We start from the raw sequence: 23,173 nt of genomic DNA, 5'->3' as shown, positions 1-23,173 counted from the left end.
ATAAATGAAAAACTCATGTTGACCTTTTGAATGTGGACCTTATGACTGTCGACCCTTTGATTATCAACCAATAGTGGTCAACCTTTTGACTGTAGACCTAGGCATTGTAGATCTCCCGTAATCCCACGGCACACGGCTTGGGAACTACTGGCTTAGGTTATTCTTTTCAGTTTACCGGTTTCTCTGCTGCAAAATGTGCTCATAGAGCAGGATTGTGATACACCTACAAACCTGAAACTTTAATGGGGACCTGTCGCCAGGTTTGGTATATTTTGTTGACATTCATCATGCCAAAATATTCCTGCGGGTCCAGTGGTGGCTTATTGGCTCGCTGGGTCCAGCAGTGTCTTTCAGGTCCGGTGGTCATCTGACAGGGACTTTAGGGTACTCATGCAGCAGTTTCAGCAAAGAATATCAATAACCCAATATCTTCCCTCTAGTGCCTCACACTCCGCTGTCACAGGATAACAAGTTCAGCATTCTGCAGATGTCAACCTGTTCCAATGTCAACATTTCAACAATATCGACATAGTGATTAGATCCCTCGGTCACCTAAAAGGTGTATGTATTGTATGCATGAGAATTCTGCCTGCAGATTTATTAGAACAGAGATGTAGGCACATCCATGGAGCAACACTACTTCTGTTACCACTGTTTGTTTAGTTATGTTATAAAAAAGGGATTTTTGTAAGAACTTACCGTTCGAATCCCTTTCTCTGATGTGGTCCTGGTGACACAGCTTCACATTGGGATGTAGAAGGGTCCGCAGGAGCCAGGCACCTATCCTAAAGCTTTTGGAGGGTAGGCTCCTCCCCTACTGCATCCCAGATTCCTCAGTTCAATCTTTCAAAGCCACTGGAATACATTAACTCAGTACAAACACCTGCACATATTATATGCACAATTTTAAATTTAACTTTTCAACCAATTATAACATGAAACATCATGAACACTGGCATACTTACTGAGCGTAAGGGAGGGATCGCTGTGTCACCAGGACCATATCAGAGAAAGGGATTCGAACGGTAAGTTCTTACAAAAATCCCTTTTTCTCTTTCAATGGTCCTGGTGACACAGCTTCACATTGGGACGTTCCAGAGCCGGTCCTTTTGGGTGGGTACGCTCAGGTCTGCAGTTTTCATCACTGCTCGCCCGAATGATGCGTCCACCGACGCGAACTCATGGAACCTATCGAATTTGGCAAAAGTATGAACAGATGACCAAGTGGCAGCCCTGCAAACCTGCACAGCTGTTGCCCCATGTCGAACCGCCCAAGAGGTGGCAACCGACCTGGTGGTATGCGCATTAATCCTGGCCGGTACAGGCCTACCAACTTTAGTATATGCAAACGCAATAACAGAGCGCAACCACCTAGCAATGGTCTGCTTAGAAGCATGCCAACTAAGTTTGTGTATGTCATACAAAACCAGTAAAGTATCAGTCTTTCTGACACTCTTAACTCTGTCCACATAAACGCGCAAGACGCGCACGACATCCAAATTCCTCAATTTGTCCCTATTCCTAACAACCCTCTGGGGGTTGAAACACAGGCAGAACAATCTCCTGATTTATATGAAAAGCAGAGACTACTTTTGGTAAAAATCTAGGGGTACTGTCCGAAAGGCAGCCCTATCATCATGACATATAAGAGAGGAAGACTTGTAGAACAAAGCTATCCTCCGATACTCTTTTTTTTTCTCTGACGCCACCGCCAACAAAAATACCAGCTTCCCTGAAAGGAAACTAAGGTCATCCGACCTTAATGGCTCAAAAGGCGCCTCTTTACGGTACTCCAGAGCCAGAGATAATTCCCTAGGCGCTACTGGTTGGTTGTAGGGAGGTTTCAATAGAGAAACCCCCTGCAGGAAGGTCTGTACTTCTGGTTCTAACGTAATCCTTCTTTGGAAAGAAATTGACACAGTCGAGATATGTACTCTGAGTGACTGAAGGCCTAACCCAGAGGAAAGGCCCTCCTGTAAAAAACTCCAACAATTTAGCCATTTTAAATCTCGATGTGCGTGACCTCTGTCTTACACACCACCAAATATAGGTCTTCCAGGCCCCAAAATAATTTACAGAAGACACTGACTTTCTGGCTTTCCTCATTGCGTTAACCACCGCCTCTGAGAATCCTATATTCCTCAAAATGGCGTTTTCAACAGCCAGACCGTCAAAATTAATCGAGCTGAATCCAGCTGGTTGAACGGTCCTTGTTTTAGAAGGTCTGACCTCAGAGGTAGACGCCACGAGTCCACAGAGAATCTCTGAAGCCTCGAGTACCAGGATCTCCCTGGCCAATCTGGGGCCACTAAAATTACTGGAATTGTCTGGGCCTGTATTGTTTTCAACACTCTTGCCAGCATTGGAACTGGCGGAAAATCATAAAGAAGATTCCCCTCCCAGGGGATAGTCATGGCATCCACTGCTTCTGCCAGTGAATCCCACGTCCTGTCATAAAACCTGGGTACCTGATGGTTGAACCTGTATGCCCTCAGGTCCCTATCCGGGGTTTCCCCCTTATTGTAATCTAGTGGAAAACTTGTGGATTCAGCCTCCATTTCCCTTCCATCAGTTTCTCCCTGCTCAGGAAGTCGGCCTCTATATTCTCCACTCCTGGTATGAATATTGCTGATAATGCTAGAACATTCTGTTCCGCCCACAAGAAGATTCGGGACACCTCCCACATGGCCAGATTGCTGTGTGTGCCTCCCTGGTGATTCAGATACGCCACAGCTGTGACGTTGTCGGTCTGAATGCCTAAAAGGGAGCTCTTGTAATCTTTTCTCCCGCCAGAGAAAACCTCTTCCACACAGCCCTCAGTTCCACGATGTTGATCAGTAAGGCAGACTGTAAAGTATCAGTCTTTCTGCTCTAAAGTCCACAAGCCCTGCAGACGCAGGTCCACGACTACTGCCCCTCAGCCTCTGAGACTGGCGTCGGTAGTGACTACCAACCAGCTCCAGGACTGCAGGGACCGACCCCCCCGAAGGGAATCCACCTCCATCCACCATTTTAGGAAGGATCGAGTTTCTGAAAACAACACCATTTGTTCTGACCTCATGGTCTGAGTGTTCCCTGACCAGCCTGTCAGAATGTTCCACTGGGACACTCTAGAGTGGAACCTGGCGAACTGTAACGTCTCGAAAGACGCCACCATTTTCCCCAGCAGTTTGAGGCACCTCCATACTGCTGTGCTCTGAGACCCTAGGATCTCCTGTAACAAGGCAGCCAGATCCCTGACCTATGCCTCTGGTAGAAACACCCAATGCAACTGGGTATCCAAACCAATCCCCAAGAATTGGGGTCTCTGTGACGGCACCGATTGAGACTTTTGTAAATTTAAAAGCCAGCCGTGAATCTGCAAAACCTGATGGTTTCTGCCAAGTGACTCTTCACTTGTCTGCTGACTCCGCTTTAAACCGCAGGTCGTCCAAAAATGGAATAACCATGATTTCCCTCAGTCAAAGCACACCCTTGACGCTGTGGCCAGACCGAAAGGCAACGCCTGTAATTACAGGAGAAGGTATCCTATTGCACACCCCAATAGTGTCTGATGTTCCGGGTGGATAGGAACCTGCAAGTATGCGTCCTGGACCTTCAAGGACGCTAAAAATTCTCCCTGGTCCCGGCTTAGCAGCACAGACCGTAGAGACTCTATTTTGAAATGGTCTACCCACAACTGGCTATTAATGCCTTTAAGTTTAGGATCAGCTGAAAGACCCGTCTGGTTTGGGCACCAAAAAACAGAGTGAAATAAAAGCCTTTTTTCCCTCCGCTCTGGGGACCGGGACTACCACACCCTTCTCTAAAAGAGAATGAGCCGCTCCCAAGAGAGCTGTACGGAGCCGAGCCTCCTTTGGTAGTGATGAAGGAATGAACCTTCTCGGTGGAAGAACTTTGAAGGGAATCTTTTAACCCTGGGTTATATTTCTAACCCAAGCGTTCCGGTCTAACAGTGTCCCTGCGTCTATGAACAGTGACAGACGTCCCCCCTCCTTAAACACCGCCGGGCAAAACCCCTGGCAGTATGCGGAGGATTTTTCCTCTCCTTTGGTTTCTTATAAAAAGAACCAAATTTTGACTTTGGGGCCTTGCCCCTGGAGGACTGAGACTATCCCTTAAAAGACTGTCCTCAAAAGGACGCACCTCCTCTAGGGGAGGGCCGAAAGGATGGCCTGAAAGCAGAAAACCTTGATGTCTGCTTGGCTGCAGGGGTAGGCAGGAAAGTGCTTTTTTCCACCTGTGGCCTGCTTATTAATCTCTTCCAGTTGTAAACCAATAACAGCTTTCCTTTAAAAGCTAATGCCTCTAAGCCTTTTTAGACTTGTTATCTGCCTTCCAACTATAAGCCAGAGTACTCTCCTGGCATTCACAGACACTGAGGAAACTCTGGCAGCCATTTTGAGAGCTTCCTGCTCAGCCTGAATCACATTTCTGCAGCAGCATTAGACCTCTCTGCATAGTAACAACACACAAAAAAACAGTATGTCAACTAGAGCAAAGGTCACTGACCCACCAATCCTGGCCTTAGAGACCCAGACTGAAGCCAATCAGAGGACTTGCTTGCTTGAAGGCTTGCACTGGTAACACAGTGGCTTTTGACAAGTATACCACAGAAGCCTCTACCACTGGAACATTTTCCCAGAGGTCTGCATGATCCTCAGGCATGGGATACAGGCTTAACCATCTATTAGGCATCTAAAGCCTTTTGTCAGGGGTTTTCCAATAAATCTTGTAAACCCTTGTCTGCAGAGAGATATCATTTCCCTCACGCTGTCTCTTAAAAACAACCTTAGCAGGAGTTTTTTTTACTTCACAGACAAATTCAATGCCTGTTTACAGCAGTAATCAAATCCTCCACCCCTGAGGGTGAGGACTCTTCAGAAACATCACCCTGAACCCAGGTTATGTCTGGGTACTCTCCCTCCTCATCAGCAGCTAATAATGGCACTGAATAAGACCTTTATGGGGTCCCCCCAGAATAACCATAAAGCTTGTCAAACAAGTAATTTAAACCTGCTGATTCCCATAGCAGTATCCTGCATGACTTGTATAAGTCAGGATCTGTCGGGGTCCGAGGCAAAGAGCTGGACGGACTGCTGAGAGAATGGCCATGGTCTAGGGAAATTACCAGCCATCACTCTGCCTGTCCAGTAATGCACCAAAGCATTTTCAGACCTGTCTCAGGGACTTAGCCCTCGCAAGGTCCGATGCACTACCCTCTGGGGTTCACTCCCCATGGGTTTCACAGCAGCGCAACAAATACAAAAGCCCCCCTTAGGGACAAATTTCAGTGTACAACCACTGCAAGCGCTCAATGCATTAAAGGCTCCCTCCCCCAAAACCACAGACTGTTGCTCAGACATGATGTTCTCAATAACACAGTCACAGCATTAAATGTACATACATTATATACAGTGTACTCAGTCACTTAGCTTTCTGTAGTCTTCAGAATGGGGAAAGCGAAGCCCAGGAAATCCAATCACTCTGTCAGGATCTGTAAGCCAGCTCAGCTCCGCTGCAAGCGTTCTGAATGGCGCCAAAACAGAGTGAGGGAAGGGACCAAGTCCCTGCTGCTGCGGGGTCTGTGACTTTTGGCGCCAACTACCCCCAGACAGCCGCTCCCATTGTAGGATCTCCTCGTTCCAGTATCTCCCCCTCAGCTGGGGACCACTCGGAACATGCCTGTAACAACACTGCTGTCCTCTCATATCAGGAGCTCAGTGTGTAAGCTCCGCAGAAAATGGCCGCCGCCATCACGGAGCGCCTGTCCCCCATGATCCCCACCTAGCGTGAAGCCGGTTTCAGAGCGCTCTGGAGCCCAGGCAGCTTCTTAAAAGAAGCTGTAAGCGCTGCACAGGGAGGCCAGACAGCGTCTCCCTCGTGCACAGTGAGCTGACAGGACTCGTTTCTGTCAGCTCCTGCTGCGCTAGCAGTGTGAGGATTCACTAATGAGAATCCTCACACTGTGCCTACCTAGCTAGTGTAGAAGTTAATAAAATAATAAAAACCCTAACTAACTCTACTCCTTCGGCTGCTCCAGCAGCCCTTTAGAATAGCACCCACTCCAGTGGGCACCTAACACGAACTGAGGAATCTGGGATGCAGTAGGGGAGGAGCCTACCCTCCAAAAGCTTTAGGATAGGTGCCTGGCTCCTGCGGACCCTCCTACATCCCAATGTGAAGCTGTGTCACCAGGACCATTGAAAGAGAAAAATGCATCTGTTACCTACAAACGGAAGTTTCATTTTCCTTACAACGCTATGGATTCACGCGGTTACTGTGTAAAGTGGCTACCACATGCTGTGAGAAGCCTGAAAAAAGGGAGATTGAATACTACTAGGTAAAGGCAGATGACATAAAATAATAATACAGCAATACCATGTCTGGGACTAGATTAAAAAGGACACATCTGCGTTCCTGATATTACAACCCTAAGGTTTTCATACTGGAAGATTTTTTCCATTGCTTACTGCCAAGCACACAAATGAAATTGTAAAAGTGTACATTTTCAGTTTCTGCATAATGTTATGTATTCCCAATATGTACGCCTGATGCAGGAAATTCCTCAGAAATCTACTACAGAAAGCTAATTAGTGCTGTAGAATTCTGCCCGCAATTATCATCAATGGGTGTGTAATGGTCTGATCCATCTGTACCATTTCACCCGATTGGTTTACACCATCCACAGCCGGCATAAACAACTTTAAGCCAATGAAAGCATTGAAGCAGGAGAGGGATCTTTGCAATCCATCTAGCCGGTTCCAGAATCCGACAATGGGGGTTATTTTAGTTCACTTTGACAAAATCCTTCTTAGATGGACAAAACCATGTGCACTGGAGGTGGGGCAGATGTTACTTGCGCAGAGAGAGTTAGATTTGGGTGGGGTTTTACTTCAAAGTAATATCTATATTGCCATGTAAAAATAAAGCAGTCCGTATTTACCCTGCACAGAAACAAAATAACTCACCCAAATCTAATTCTGTCTGCACATGTTACATCTGCCCCACCTGCAGTGCACATGGTTTTGTCCATCTAAGAAGGAATTTGCCTCTAAGAGTGAACTAGAATAAGGCCCAATGAGCAAACACAGTGTCAGAGGAGTCTTTCACACATGCGGTAGATGTGTCCAATATGCTGGGAAGTAACTTTCAGGTACATAGCGGGATATTGAAATGAAAACATCTGTCACAATACAGACTGCTAATAATCACAGCACTGCCAACATTATCACTACAGGTACATAAACCTTATATTACACCAAGCAGAACACTGTATAGTGTGCATCTATGTGATAATGCTTCGAGATAACTCTTGCCCAGAACTTTTCAGTTGCTTAACAAATATCAATGGAACCCTAGCTGCAAATACATTAGGAATAAACAAGGGTCACATGGAGGTGTTTAATTCTTCTGTTTAACCAAATAAATCCCACAAAGCAGTATAAATAAATAATTTCCTTTCCAATGAACTTTCAGCATCAGGTGCAGGCGATACAATATACATACAGAAGGACATACACTTGTGTCATTATAAAATACAGTGCACTGTATGAAATAGGGGCTCGCTGGAGAACACGGAAATATTTTGTTTGTAGAATAAACATTTGAAAAGAACACGATGAAAACTGAAGTAAGATTAGTTCATTAAATGTAGCCGAAGACGAGTTACCCACGCGCAGTAAAGATCATACCTTTAATAAAACTTTAATGACCATGTGAGCTATTGACTGCAATGACCTGATGCCCACTTCCTCTTATGACCTTTATCCTGCCGGCTCTATGCACTCACACCTACAGTTTTTATCTACAGTGTCATCCATTTACACCCCCACCCTCAAATGTGATCTACTGTAAGGCATTTTCATATCAGCTGATAAGCATCTGAACAAAGCTATGAACAAGTTGTAACATCCATTATACACTGAACCATATCAGCAATACTATTGTCACACCCCGCAATAGGACATCAAACGTTTATTTTAAAGTCTACATTTCACCGTCACTTCTTCAGCTTCTTTTGTGCGGCTTTCTTTTTCACCATTTGGAGACGCTTCATAGCATTTAACTGGGATTCTTGCGATGTGGGACCTTTGGTTGCAGACTGCTGTGAGCTGGAATCTACAGGTGTTTTACTACCAGAGCTCCCACTGCCCCCAGAAGAGTTGCCTCCTCCATTACCACTGCTCAGCTGACTGCTCATACTGCTTCCAGAGGAGCTCAGGCTTGGGCTAGGCAGGCCTGTTTTGCTTACATTGTCACTGCTCATCGAACGGCTGAGACTTGTCTTTCCTAATATGAGTGGTGGCAGGGGTTTTATTAAAATGGTGCTTGAGCTGCTGCTCCCAGATCCTAATTTAGATGTAGATCCACTTTTCATGGATGCCAGAGTACTTGAGCCCAGAGGTTTCTGACTTGCTGCAGATAGTGTTGGAGGCTTCCCACTGCCAGCTTGTGCTGCGCTACCCATCTTAGAGGTTACAGGGGCAGCAGTAGCAGTCTTTGCCCCAAATGCTGCCCATCCTGTAAGTCCACTCCCAGCTGAGGATGATGCTCCAGAATTGGAGGAATTGCCAGAAGCTGCAGCTGATACCTACATAAACACAAAACCAAATATAAACATTATAGGTATAAGACAATACTATGCATAATCTACTATGACCCACATAAGCAAATGACCGCATGATATATACAGTTCACAGGGGCTGTGTTCAGACCTCTTTTTAATCTTAAATGCATGTGGACAAGGAGACGCTCCATCCTTTTCCTAAGAAAGCACTCATGCGAATGTCTGCATATAAAATATTTATTACAACACAGCACGGCATCTGAATACACAAGACTAGCATCAGACCCATGCCCGGCTTTGCAGAGCATCAGCTATTGGCTTAGCAACAAGCTAACACATTTATGACACAACTAAATATAGCAATTAGGTGAGCTGGCAGTGTGGGCTGTTAATTCCAGGCCAGACACTACCAGAAAATGACAATGACCACCTCGGACTGGCCTTGCATGAACAACACAGCATAATAGCATCTGATTGCAAGGAAATCAGCTATTTCATTCTATGAGAAGTATCTTTTAATGCTGTAAAAAAAGTGTATTCTAGACTTAGACTTCCTGAAAGAGGAGAAACGGAGGAATGATTCCCACTGAACTAGGACATGATTCCCAAGTAAGCAGCCAATATGAAAAAGCAAAAAAATTACTTAAATAGGTGATCAGTGCCTGTAAGTTGGTCAGAAATGAACAACTATTGTGTTCCTTGCGTAACTATGTCTTACCTAATTTTCAAGGTTTTTCTAATTACGTCGTGCATTTAAATGCATTTCCCATTACTGTAAATATACCTCTACTACTTCTTTTATTGAAACATTAAAAATAAAATTGTTTCGGAACAAAAGGTTTTATCTTTTTTTTTATATGACACACTAGCGGTAATGTAAACTTTCAACAGCTTTTCCATAAAGAAGAATATATTGGTTCCATTTATACTGTATGTGTGTTACCTTCCAAGGACATCAGGTATAACAATAATCCAGGAATAAATAGATAGATAGAGTTCTACTCTGGCACTTTTCCTGATTTCAGCAGATACTGTAGATGTAGTTCTACTCTGGCACTTTTCCTGATTACAGCAGATACTGTAGATGTAGTTCTAACTCTGGCACTTTTCCTGATTACAGCAGATACTGTATATGTAGTTCTACTCTGGCACTTTCCCTGATTACATATTTGCAGCCCAACTCAGGTAACATAAGAAAATATAGGACACATTACAGCATGTAAGTAATAATACACAATGAGTATGGAAGAGTGATTAAAAAAAGTGTTTATATTTACTATTCAAAAATACAAAATGTGTGTTCCACCAGCGATTATTCATATTGCTTTCAGGAACTGAATAATTGCTGGTGGAACACAAACAAATAATATGCATACAAGTTTCTCTCTGGCTTGCATTAAGATGCATGGTTGCCATGCTGGATCTGGGATATACAGTATAGACATCATATCTAGACCAGAATGAACTGGAAGCAGCGGCCGTGCTACATCCGGTTGTCATGACTAACTGGATCAGAACAACTAGTTAAATTAAATATACATTTTTCGGGATTGGGCGTTGCACTTAGGGACTTGCGGTATATAAGAGAATCTGAGATTCAGTAAGACACAGTGGGGCAGATGGAGAATAGATAAACTGGAGATAAAGCACAAGGAGCTAAAGCACCGGCCAATGAATGGTCTTTGAAAATGACAGTTGGGAGTTTATTGGCTAGTGCTTTATCTCCTTTCACTTTCTCTTCTCCAAGCTTAATAGATCTGCCCCACTGCTTTTAATATAAGACCAATAGTTTAAAAAGCATAACACATGGACTCACACCTCTTTTTTCGTCAACCCATTGACACCAGAAGCACAGACCAAGAGGAACTTTCGTGCCATCAAAAAGATTTTTATTTTATTTTTTAACAATCCAAGACTGTCAATGAACAGTAAGGCAGATTTAGCAAAGGTTGGAGAGAAGAAAGTACCAATCAATTAGCTCCTGTCACTTTACTGGCTGTGTTTGAAAACTGAGGAGTTAGGAGCTGATTGGTTGCTACTTTATAAGTCTCCATCCTTTGATATATCATTCCCAGCTGCTTAGAGATTTGAAAATGTGTAAAAGAACTCACAGATTCAAATATATATGGTTCCTAGCTTTTGGGATGCTTGCATTATTCCTAAATATCATTGACAACCCCCCAATTGCTTTTCTGGATCCGATCAGGTACTATAGAGCTCACATAGCCCTTACCTTAACTTCTGTCCTTTTGAAAGCAAATAATGTGTTTGCAGAATCTGCTTTGGGTTTCTGCTCCGGTTTGATGATGGATGGATCCTTTACGACCGGCATGACTATCGATGCGGCTGAAGGGGCTGGTTTCTGGGAGGGCTTCTGATTTTTTTGCGCCTATACATTAAGAAAAAAAAACAAATGAAAATCATTAAAACTATGATATTTGACACATAATACGATGACATTTTCTAATTCCATTTCACCTGTGTATATTTATTTATTACCAATTATTTATGTAGCGCAGCATATTGTGTGGAGCTTTACAGAGAATATTTGAACATTCACATCAGTCCCTGCCCCAGTGGAGCTTACAATCTATATTCCCTACCACTTGTACACGCACACACAGACATTATAGGGTTAATTTGGTGGGAGCCAATCGATTGTGGGGCGAAACTGGAGTACCGATGACAGTCACACCCCTGGCTTGCCCTAGACAAAGTGGAGGAGAGTAAAGCTGCTTAGACACAACTGGATAGACTGGGAATCATCAGCTGCTATTACTTAAATATTTTTTATAATATAAAATAAGTTTTGAACTAACACACAAAAAGAAAATGTCTGTTATTTACGGGCCAAGAGCTGGAATCCAGTAATAGTAGCCAACTTTGATAAACTGGAGTGTACTGTACTGTAGCTTACCAACATTTTAACAATGGTAACTTTTAGAACTTAAGGTATCTAAACTTAACGCTATATTTAGTTCTCCCAAGTATAGGGTACTTTTGATATAAGGTTCCTAAGGCATAATATGGATTGATATATTGAAATGGTATGTTACTTTTTAAATAGAGACGCCTTTCAGTAGGTTTACACTATTTGCAATACTAATAGAGATAGAATCAGTTACTAGTTGATCCTTGCCAGCATTACAGATGGAGTCGCTCTCTTTGTTGCCGTCACACCCCATTGCCGCCAAGGGACGCCCACGTTCGCCAGTCGCTAGATACTGATATCTGGTGAGCTGGCAGCAACAGGGAGAGCGGCTCCGTCTGTACATCCCTGGGATTACAATGTAATAACATTTTTATGGAATTGTATTATACAAACACTATTATGGGCTCTTGGCCCCTTGACAACTGTTGTTGAGATATAGGGTCTGATTCAGACCAGTTAGCAAGGCTGCAGATGGACACAACCAGTGCAGGGTATATTTAGCCTGCACAGAACCAAAATAACTTCCCCAAAACAGGTCTGAATCAGGCCCATAAAAGGAACAGGGGGATGTGCAAAAGCAAAAAATCCCCCATTTCCACAGAGATATTAACCTAGATGTAATCAGTAGCAGGCCAGGTGTGACCACAATTGTATCTTAATGGAAAAACTCTATAACTAGAGCTGCCCAAGTATCAGACTTCTAAAGGAAGAGAGCCGTACCATCCTCTTCATCTGCCTAGTACAGCGGGCACAGTACCAGACCAGGCGGGGATCATTCACATCCTTATCGGTGACTTGTGGTTTGTGGCAATCCTGATGGTAGAGATTGTGGCATTCCTGACATTCCACCAACTGGTTACCCGAGAACACAGTCATCTGTCTGGAATAAGGAAAATATATTATGATATCAGGCTAAAAAGATTATTGCCTGGTAAAGACGTGCTCAAATTGTGGCGGTCAACCAGCAGAAAATAATGCCCAGCCTATTTGACCACAGTGAGCTTGGGCATCATATATCAGAACGCACCATACTAATGCTAATGTAATATAGTAGCAAAGATTAATTTATATTGATGGAAAAAGAAATGCTCACTTACCGACAGACCACGCAGGCCAGTCCCATTTCCATTGCAAAGTCATCAGCACTGGTTTCATCAAAGCTGGAGAGATCCGCAATGGGTAAGTCCTTGCTGATCTGCACTGTAACTGGGGAGGAGCGAGCCTCTTGCTTCTCCAAGCGAGGTTTCTTTGGTAATTCAACAGGGTCACTGATATCCACTTTCATCTGTCAAAAGAAACACAATGACAATTAGGATCATATTGGAATTCAATGTATTGCGGAGTCCTGCCTGCCTTGCGGTGTCTGGAAACCAGCATAAAACAATACACAGTTAAGTATCACAGTACCAGTTAGTACCCGGCCAATAGGAGTATGGGGGGTGGGTCTATCCCTAATGGTTTATGCCAATTCCTGGATGCCATGCAACCAGTTACCGGGGAGTATTGACATAGCACAATGTACACCTGTGCTTGTGTAACACAATTTATTCAATTGTTTGCCATTAAAAAAAAAAAAAAAAAGGAAATAAAAAGTTAATACGTACAACTACTGGTTTCCAATATTGGCCTTCAATAATGAAGAGATAAGCAAAAAGTAATAGGTTCTGCGGCACGCACAGCATTCAGTAATAAATATCAAATATCTTATTTATTTAAAAAAGTATATATATATATATATATATATATATAAATAAATGAGAGATCAATATATTGCTGCTACAAGCGAGACCTACTGTAGGTATGTTACATAGTAGGGGAGGCTGAATAAAGACTTGCGTCCATCTAGTTCAGTGGTTCCCAACCTTTTTTGTCTCCCGTACCCCTTGATTAGGATTTTCATTTAGGAGTACCCCCTCGCGAAAAATTTTAGGGGGCATGGCCTAAAAAGGGGAGAGAGAGAGAGAGAGAGAGAGAGAGAGAGAGAGAGAGAGAGAGAGAGAGAGAGAGAGAGAGAGAGAGAGAGAGAGAGAGAGAGAGAGAGAGAGAGAGAGAGAGAGAGAGAGAGAGAGAGAGAGAGAGGTATCCCTGTGTGTATATCTCTCTACCCGCTGCCATCCCCAGTACAAGTGTAACCTACCCAACCCCACCCCCGCTAACCTGTCCCAGTAGAACAGAAAACTTAAAGGCAGCCGGGGACTTGTCTTCGTGTAAGCTGCGAACCCGGCCGACACCGTCCATGGAAGTAAATGAGGTGAGGTGCTCCTGGAACAGCGGGTTCTCCCTCACCCCCAGCCGCTGCTCAAGTGTTACACACCGGGACAGTCACTTTACGCGCCGGGGCAGTCATTTGTTACATCAAGCCAACAGGAAGTAAAAGCCGGGGAGGGAGGGATGACTAAAACATCCAGCATGCACCGGGGGATGGCGGCACGCACTGCAGGGGGAGCGCAGAGAGGCTGCGGCGGGTTGGGGGTGCCTGGAGGTTTTTTTTAGACCCCCGGATTCCCTAGGTAGGAGAGATGTGCAATGCACTCTCCTCCCCTCAGTCTCGTTGGACTGCCGCGGCCGCCATTACAGGCCGGGCCACCGCGTACCCCCGAGCGGGTGGACGCGTACCCCCAGGGGTACGCGTACCACAGGTTGGGAACCACTGATCTAGTTCAACCTATGTTTATAGTAGCTTATCCCTTGTTGTATAGTATGTTATGATATTTTAAAGACAGATTATGTTACTTATTCATACTCATGGATGTTTTTAACCAATAAATGTTTATCCAACCTTATTTTAATACATATTTATAGTGTCTGCCGACACCACTTCTCCAGGAAGAGAGTTCCAAAGTTTGACTGCTCTGACTGTAAAGAATTTTTTTCTTATAGATGAACAAAATCTTTTTTCTTCTAATCTAAACTCATGCCCTCACGTCCTAGATTCCTTTCTAGTAGAAAAAGGGTGTTTGACAGTTCCTTATATAGGTAAGATTGGCTGGATTCCCCTATTGTGTACATGAGCTCATGCAGCTGTGCACCATTAGAGTGTTAGTCTTGCTTTCTATTAATATGCATATACTGTACAGGAGGATCTCCAGACTTATTAGCTGTGGCCAGTTTACCTTATCAGATGTCCTCTTCTCTGCTTCCTTCTTCACCTTCTCTGTGGGCAGTGGCTTGCTCAGGATGCTGCTTGCAGGAGCACTGATGCTCACCTTTACATCGGACTTAGATTTAGGCAGTGTCACTTTAAGCTGATCCAGGTCCTTAAAAAATAGAGAACCATAGAAGTTTTATTTATTCACAATTGTATTTTGACTTACATGCGTTAAGCTACAAAGTAGATGCTTCCCATTATACATACACTTTTTTGGATAACGCACTTCAAGTTACATAGTTGAGGTTGAAAAAGACATAAGTCCATCAAGTTCAACCTATAAGTTTCTTTCAGGCAGTATGCCATACCTTTACTGCCCTTACTGTGAAGAGCCCCTTTCTCCACTGGGTGCAAAACCTCTTCTCCTCTAACCTTAGTGGGTGACCACATGTACTATGCATAAAAGATGCACAAATATGCTTTGATTCAGTCAAAACTTTTTTTACGCATTTATATTGTAATGCAAAACCCCCCCAGGAATTCTGCATTTTATATTAACACTGTGAAACATTAGAATGTATTAGAAACCTTGCTAAATTATGTTTTCCTGCTTTCTAACATTAACAATCCACAAGGTATTAGGCTTTGATATGATTCATTTTACATCTTTTAATAAAACCAATGTTTTTCTTCTTATCATTTACAGTATATAACATTTGAATATATATATATATATATATATATATATATATATATATATATATATATATATATATATATATATATATATATATAGACTAAACATATTAAAACTTACACTGAGAATGTAAATTGTGTATTTCTTCTGTCCTATAGCATTGTTATGGGTGGAGCATGTGGAGTCTTAAGGTGGCCATGTCCTTCAAATTCCCCTTGAGCCACCCAAGACCTTCATGGGCGGCAGGAATGCATGCAGTCTTTTCACATGCGACCCCATTTGACACCACCGGGAAGAGGACGAATCCGGAGATCATACGATCTCTGGAGCTGATCCGATGCACACAAGGGCCGTGCATCGGATCGAATGTGAAAACTGTCCAAATTGGACAGTTTTCTGCTGAATGGATGTTTAGCATATGCGTCCATTCGCAGCCTTGCATGCGGGGGCAAAAATCATTCAAAGGTCGCCGACCACTGAATGATTTCTACACTGCTTGCAGATCTAAGACACCTCTCTGGTGTCTTAGATCTACGGGTCCCTGTGCGGGAAGCGGGCTGGCAGCTGACGTCAACTGCCTGCTGCCCGCACCCACATCACGGGTGAATTTCCACGGGAACGCCTAGCATTTTTATGGAAACGCCCATGAAACGCTGGGCGTTCCCATGGGCATGACCACAGCCCGCCACACCACGCCCCCCACCCGCACTGCTGTGTGCGAGCGGCCGGCGAATATTCAATTCGCTGTGGCCGCTCACACAATGCGGCTGCACATGCGCATAAATGTCTATGTGCCGTCACAAAACATTGCACTCCTGTTTAAATGCACAGGGGAGTGATTCGATCAGAATCACCCCCTTACTGCATTGTTCAACTCACTCAAATGAACAACACAAGCAAAACAAAAACACTGTGAATACAAGCTTCTTTGGATGGAGTATAAAGTTTTTTTTTGAAATTTATGAAAATTCTGACCTTCTGTGGAGCCCGATAGCTAGAGTCAAAGCTTTTACATAGGGACTCATCCAAGAGAGCCTTCAGTTTGTCAGCAGAATCTTTGCTCTTCGAATGGAGGAAGCCAAGTGCCTTTAGAAAAACTGGATCCAACTCAGTATTTATCACAGCTGCCATGTTCAAACACCTGAAAGGTAAATAGTGTCAATCAATTATTCTTGGCACTTGTAGGGGGATGCGATACAATCTACTGCGATGCGATGTGAGCCTCTTTTTTTTTTTGAGTTTATAGTTACCTAATGGACATCGCATTGCATGTACTACAAAACTGATGCAAAAAGTACTTCAGATACTTTTTGTGCTATACAATATTGTACCCGCGGGGATGCGCATCGCATCCCCGCAGGTACATGGTGCGATTTTAACCGATGCGTTTTGAACTTTAAAAGTTCAAAACGCATGTTAAAATCGCAACGTGTATGGGCACCTTTAACCACAGTCACTGCCCTATAACTCCAAGGATAAAATGCAGCTGCCATGTTTCACATGCAACACAAAAATCTTTTCATGTTCAATGAGAATAAGTTACAATGCTTGAACTTGTCTTTTCTTAATTGTTTTTCTCTCTATGTTCAATGTAGTAACAAGTTTTTTATTTTTTAAGTCTGTTAAAGTAACACAAAATCCCGCCAATCAAAGGAAAAAATGTGAAACAAAAAAAAGTAGCTATCGTGTTATAAATATGTCTGTCACAGTCAGATATTTTCTTCAAGAGTTCATAGAACTCACGAAACAAGTCAAACAGCAGAATTATGGATTTATTCCTTTTTTTCATTAATACCTGTACTGAAATAAATAAAAATATAAGAACAATAATAAAAATGATAGTGTACATCCAGGCCATTGGATCAGCTAACAGTATACGTGCCTCGACTCCCAGGATCACAGGAAAGCTTCCTGGAAAAGTGGGCAACTTTCCTGCAACCTACTACCCTGTGCTACAACTTGTATATTTCTCCTTGCAGGATAAGGTCACTAGGTCGACATGCAGGAATGTCTACATGACGGAAGGTCGACTTGGGTTATGTCAACAGGGTCATAAGGTCAACACAAGCATTAGGTCGACATTTGAGCCAACAGGCGGTATTTCATGTCCTAACATCCACTAGGGAATGGTGGGAGAATAAAATAGTGTGCACTAAGCATGATTCGGGACAGAATAAAAATCCTGTCGACCTAATTCTTGTGTCAACCTAATGACCCTGTTGCCATACCCCATGTTGACCTTCAGTCATGTCAACCTTCCTGCATGTCGACCTAATGACCGTATCTGCAAGGGGAAGTATACAAGTTGTAGCACAGGGTAGCAGCAGTGGTGTAGCTAGGTGCCACGGTGCCCGGGGCAAGGGCATGTTTCGCGCCCCCCCCCCCCCCCCGATTTGTAGTAGGTGGGGCTCTTGCGTGGCGAAAAGGCCTTGCTCGTTGCCAAGGGGACTGACCTTGCTCGTTGCCAAGGGGACTGGCCTTGCTCGTTATATACAACATACAGTAGAGCCCATTATTGATGTTACTTCGCACAGTAGTACCCCTTATAAACATTACACCACACAGTAATGACCCTTATACACTTAATGCCACAGTACTAGTGCCTTTTTATGAAACTGCTCCTTTGCTAGTCAACCAGAATGCCATAATGCCCAGAGTAGTAGCCAAAAAAGATAATGCACAGGGTAGTGCCCAGTACATATTCCAATGGAGCCACCACCATCGGGTGCGCTGGCATGCTGAGACGACTTTGTGCGCCGTTCGCCAGGACATGTCCATTGCCGGGAATGGGGCACACAAGCGTTTTTAACTCACATGCACGCTATTTGCCAGGAGCTCTATCTCTAGTGCCCAATACATATAATGCCCCAGAGTGCCCAATACATATAATGCCAAGAGTGGTGCCCAATACACCATATTGCCCAGAATAGTGTCCAATATATACTGTATGACACTTCCTTTTATTAAATGTGCAGCTGCCTGCCTCTTCCCTAGTATTAGTTACCTCCTCTGCTGCAGTCAGTGCCTCCTCCCGGCAGCCAGATCCTTCTCCCGTCAGCCAGCTTCTTCCGTCCTCCAAGTGTCTGTAGGAGCAGCAGCTTTCTGCTCCTGTCTCCTCTCCAGTCACTGCAGCCATGTCTCCTCACTGTGAGGGCAGCATCATGGTCAGTGAGCGATCCGTGATGCTGTCTAATTAGAGCCGCTGCTGCGCTACATGTGCAGCGCGCTGAGCCCGCTGCCTGTCATATTTTGACAGGAGCTGGCTGCGGCGACAATCAGCAGTGGTGTCAGGAAGGGGAAGGGTAGCGCCTCTCTTGCGGGCGACAGGAGTAAGCTAGCGTGTGGGCGTGAGGGCGGGTGGTGCCGGCTGGCTGCAGTAAGCAGGGTTGGTGGGTTCAGCGGGTGGGTGCCAGCAGGAGTCTAGCACGGTTGCACAGTGCACTCTGTGTCTGACGCCGGGCAGAGCAGGGGAGCAGGGCGGGAGAGCCGGCGGCAGAGAGCACAGCTCCGGCGCCAGGTGACATTCCTGCGCCTGGAGCTTGTGCTCCACCGGCTCCGCCTAGCTACGCCTCTGGGTAGCAGGTACGTGCCCACTTTTCCAGGTGGCTGGGAGTGCCACCCATTTTCCAGGAGCTTCCCTGTGATCTCGGGAGTCTAGGCACGTATGCTGTTAGCTGATCCAATGGCCAGGATGTACAGTATCATTTTTATTATTGTTCTTATTTTTTTTATTTATTTCAATATTAATGAAAAAAGGTCATGTCGACCTAGTTCTGGTCTATCTAATGAGCCATACCCCCCCTCGCTTACCCCAATAAACACATAATACAAGAGGAAAAGGGGGCAATCAGGGGTATGGCGATGCAGATCATGTAATTGTAGCCCTGCACCCCCTTTGCAAAGTCGGTAGTTATTACATTTTATTTGTAAGTTGTCATAGGTGGTTTGCAGCATCATACATGTGGCACACATTAGAACTATACAGAGTACACAGAACTAGACATAACAGCAACTGAACAACTAAACCAGCACAGGTAACAATTTGTAGCAAAATTCTTAGTACGCAATACAGTCGAGATGTAGGGAAGGAAAGTAGTGTCCATGGGTAAGTTGTCATAGGAAGACATCAATGATTACAAGTGAGGAGATGTGGGTATCGACCAGAGATGGGGAACCTTCGGCCCTCCAGCTGTTGCTGAACTACACGACACAGCATGCACTGCTACAGTTTTACTATTTAGCCATGCTAAATCTGTAGCAAAGCATTCTGGGATGTGTAGTTCAACAACAGCTGGAGGGCCGAAGGTTCCCCATCCCTGGTATAGACATTCGCTGAGTTTGAGAGAGCTGTAATTGAAGAGAGAGAGAGAGAGAACAGGGGAGAAGAGGGCCCTGCTCCAAGGAGATTACAGAGGGTAGAGGAGACAGGAGACAGGGCATGAGAGGCGACAATGTACAGGGGGCAGCATTAATGCAACAATGTCACTGCAATCTTTTATGCACTCTTCAATGTGAATAGATAACGTGCACATTTGACCAGATTCATCAGTTACATGGACTGTTGAAGAAATTACAGATGAGTTGAATAACTTTTGGCCTAGCTGCTCTGTTTTTCACAGTAGGATTAATATTGTTTTATAAAATTGTAATGTTAATACACAAATTGTATTGGGGTGATATAAAATGTTTATTACAGTACTGCTGTAAAATAAAAAATATATCTCTGGCAGAAGGCAGCAATTACTTTATCATGGTAAAACAACCACATTGTGCACCGAGGAGGAGGGCTGGGGTTAATGCCCCGATACACTATGCAACTTCTCCAAACGGAGAAGCCCTATACAATCCCCCTTGAACTGCCTGGCTGCTTCCAGGGTAGCAGGATCGCATACAACCGATACATCGTTTGCACTACTTTTTGCATATGTATAGTATGTGATCCCAGCAAGACCTGCAGGATCCGATAAATCTATCCTGCAGGTGGATTCAGTATGAAATCCCGGTGGTCGGGATCCCGGCAATCAAAATCCCGACGCCGGAATCCCGACCGCTGGAATCCCGCCGGTATTTAAACTGCATCCCATGCAGGTCTTGTGATCTCTGGTTCAGATCCAATGCACATGGGAAAAAGCATTGGAACGGAAAAGTTGCTAAAAACATATGCAATTTGAAGCTTTTCATCCAATTTCTTGGACCGATCTGTCGGAATAGAATGAAAAGTGCCCTTATCGCACTAGTGTACCAAGGAATGTTTTTGGTGTGGTTCAATATAAAGAACTTGTGGGTATATGGGCTTAGGATGGGTAATGTGAGAACCGGAGGGCATTTGGGTGCCTGTAAAGACAATATTAATTACCAGGTACTACTGGCACTATGGAAGTAACTAGTAAGTTGTAGTAAACGGACAATGATACATATCCCAGAATGTCTGGTGCAGCAAGGTAATGGTCATATGCACTGGGCGACTATGCCCAGTGTGTATGGACATGATCGCTATCATCGCTGGGGGGAAAGCCGCTCAGTGCATACACACTGAGTAGCTTTCCCCCCTGCCCGCTGCTGACGGCAGGGGAAGGACGGTTTTGCATAGCGCAGAGCTATGCAAAGCCGTCCTCAAAGCAGATGAATGGCTTTCTCAGCGATGAAGCGGGAGGGCGCAGCAGCACTCACCGCTCATTGCTGGGGAATACACACTGGGTGGCTTTGCACTGAAAGCTGCTCAAACACGCTGTTTTGAGCGACTTTCAGCTCAGAGTCGCCCAGTGTGTATGGGCCTTAACTATCCAATAGGATTAAACTACACATTAGTTGAACTGTATTGTTATTTTAACCTAATAAAATTTCAAAATCATGTAAATTCCTGGGGACTAAGTAAAAAACGTGACCCGGACATCAAACTCTGCATTGTCTGGTCTGGGAGGTGTCTTGTCCAGGGGTCCCTGTGATAGCTTTCACCAGGGACATGGGGAAGGGGAGATTATAGCCTCCGGACCATTCCTGTTTTTAGTACACCCCCGGACCATGCTGTTTTCTCTCCTCGATGTAGACAGGTGTCACAACAGCCCCACCAGACGGGACACCCCGGCAATGCACCCCCTCCTCCCCAAGACTGGACACTACAAGCTCCAGAATTTCATATATGAATGGAGCCTGTACAACAGGCATTCTGGGGTCCTGTCTGGTTTTTACCCATACCCAAATGCCTGGATATAATAAAGTGCAGCTACATGTAGGCTGTATATTAGGGTACTTCGCTTTTTCAGTGACAGTCTCTGATTAGGCACCTGTTTTTTTCTGATGGTTCTCAGAAGTAATTCCTATCAGGGGTGCCCTCAGGACCCCAAACAGATCATGTTTTCCAGGTCACCCAGGGATGTGACAGTGGCGCCACTGTTGGGCAACCTAGAAATCATAAGCTGCCAGGGGTCCTGAGGACCGCAGAGAGGAGGACAACAGTGACAGCATAGCACACAGCAGCAGAATGTGTCTGAAGACTTGTGCACAGTATGGAAACTACAATTTTGGATCAACTTGGAGCGATGAGCCCCAGAGGTAAAGGCTGCATACCGCCCAGCATCAGGGGATCTCATATCACAGCACAATCTGGCAGCAGCAGCGGCTGGGCCACAAGTGCTGCTGCTGACGCTATCACAGAGACTCCATACCTGATATACAGTCACCCGGCACACGCACACAGGAGCTGGGGATGAGAGGCCGCTTCCGGGTGCAGGGGTACGCCGTCCTTTGCTGTCCTCCTCCCTCGGCCCTGACACAGCGTTCCACCTGCCCCTGGCTTCCCGTGCCCTGCGTGCTGCGCGCTTCCTGCCGGCGCCTGAGCGCTACTCAGGAATGGTTTCTGAGGGCAATATAGCCGCCGCTGACCGGTGAGCCGGTTGGTGCGGGCTGTGTGTATGTGCGAAAACGCTCAGCCGGAAGTGTGTGTGCTGCAACACATGTGCGCTGTGTAGCCTTCCCTCCCCTATACCCGGGCTGAGCCTGATACAGAAGAGACAGTATATCCCGGCTACAGGAGGGAACTAGGTAATAAGCATCTTTCCTAGGTTACTACAGGTGATTTTATCATCCTGGTCATAATGGGCGCTGAGACAATATAATATTAGTAGTTATTGCTGCCACAATTATTAATGACTGGAAATGCTGGTCAGAAAGATGAGTTGTAGTGTGTAACGTGTGAAACAGTGGGGGTCATTCAGTAATGGATGCTCTTGTCATACTTGCTGCAGTGTAAAACTATGCTAGTGTTGCAGGTGGCATTATAAGAGAAAAGACGCCTCCCGCCAGCATTGCAGATCCAAGCAATGCTTACAAAAATGCAGAATGGGACCACCAGTGCAACCAACAGTAGCAGTCATCAGCCATCTGAAAGAGTGCCAGAACTCCTCTTCCAGAGCCAGGTTATCTGAGTTAACCCTGGCCTTGGCATAACTACTAAGCGGGTAACACCACCTCCTGATTTGTAGACCGGTCCCCATCACCACACCAAATAGCCGTATCATGTCCATACCTTCAAACTGTTCCCATTTTAGCTGGACTGTCCCATTTTCCAGGCACTGTCTTACCTGCTGGGCTTGTGGGACACCCTGTTACTGACCCTTCTCTGGTGTATGGGTGCCGCATGTAGCATTAATTTAGTACAGAGAGGAGATGGGGCAGCCCAGCAACTGTATGCAAACGGGTTCGCCTACAGCTCTTAAGCTGTGTACACACGGGGGCGATAGGGGCTGAAATCGCTGGAAATATGGTCGCTCGCGACCATATTGCCAGTGATGGGAGTTTGGCCCGGTGATAAATCGCCGGGTGCGCGCTCCCATTTTCAGCCCCTTTGTAATCGCTGGTCGCAGGAGCTTGCTTCTGCGACCAGCTGAT

At 45.0% G+C, this 23,173-nt stretch overlaps 2 protein-coding genes across 4 annotated transcripts in view; one reads left to right on the top strand and one right to left on the bottom strand.

Annotated features, from left to right (window-relative positions):
• Nucleotides 1-7,390: 7,390 nt before the first annotated feature.
• INTS12 (integrator complex subunit 12) lies at nucleotides 7,391-22,244 on the bottom strand. Its single transcript, XM_083178821.1, has 7 exons — nucleotides 21,952-22,244; nucleotides 16,262-16,427; nucleotides 14,615-14,758; nucleotides 12,599-12,786; nucleotides 12,222-12,381; nucleotides 10,803-10,958; nucleotides 7,391-8,593 (listed from the first exon to the last, which is right to left on the bottom strand). The coding sequence occupies exons 2-7, from the start codon at nucleotides 16,415-16,417 to the stop codon at nucleotides 8,003-8,005; spliced, it is 1,395 nt and encodes a 464-aa protein (XP_083034947.1). The 5' UTR covers nucleotides 16,418-16,427; nucleotides 21,952-22,244; the 3' UTR covers nucleotides 7,391-8,002.
• GSTCD (glutathione S-transferase C-terminal domain containing) overlaps nucleotides 21,962-23,173 on the top strand; it is a 168,025-nt gene continuing 166,813 nt past the window's right edge. For 2 of the 3 annotated variants that reach the window (XM_083178790.1, XM_083178798.1), the window contains exon 1: nucleotides 21,966-22,327. The gene's annotated coding sequence lies outside the window, so the exon portion shown is untranslated. Of the gene's footprint in view, nucleotides 22,328-23,173 lie in introns of all 3 variants that reach the window. The other variant, XM_083178808.1, reaches the window with a different exon arrangement.

This window comes from Crinia signifera, chromosome 1 (assembly GCF_055691185.1).
Source record: "Crinia signifera chromosome 1, ASM5569118v1, whole genome shotgun sequence".
NCBI classification, from domain to species: Eukaryota; Metazoa; Chordata; class Amphibia; order Anura; family Myobatrachidae; genus Crinia; species Crinia signifera.
The sequence above is the reverse complement of the archived record's forward strand: the minus strand, read 5'-3'. Positions and strand labels throughout refer to the sequence as shown.

Bases quoted from the DNA above. Each gene is read 5' to 3' on its own strand.
- INTS12 (XM_083178821.1), bottom strand. From the start codon at position 16,417: ATGGCAGCTGTGATAAATACTGAGTTGGATCCAGTTTTTCTAAAGGCA. The intron at 12,382-12,598 runs GTAAGTGAGCAT...TCCTTATTCCAG, and splicing joins CTGGCCTGCGTGGTCTGTCG to ACAGATGACTGTGTTCTCGG. The intron at 10,959-12,221 runs GTACGGCTCTCT...CTTAATGTATAG, and splicing joins CTAGGCAGATGAAGAGGATG to GCGCAAAAAAATCAGAAGCC.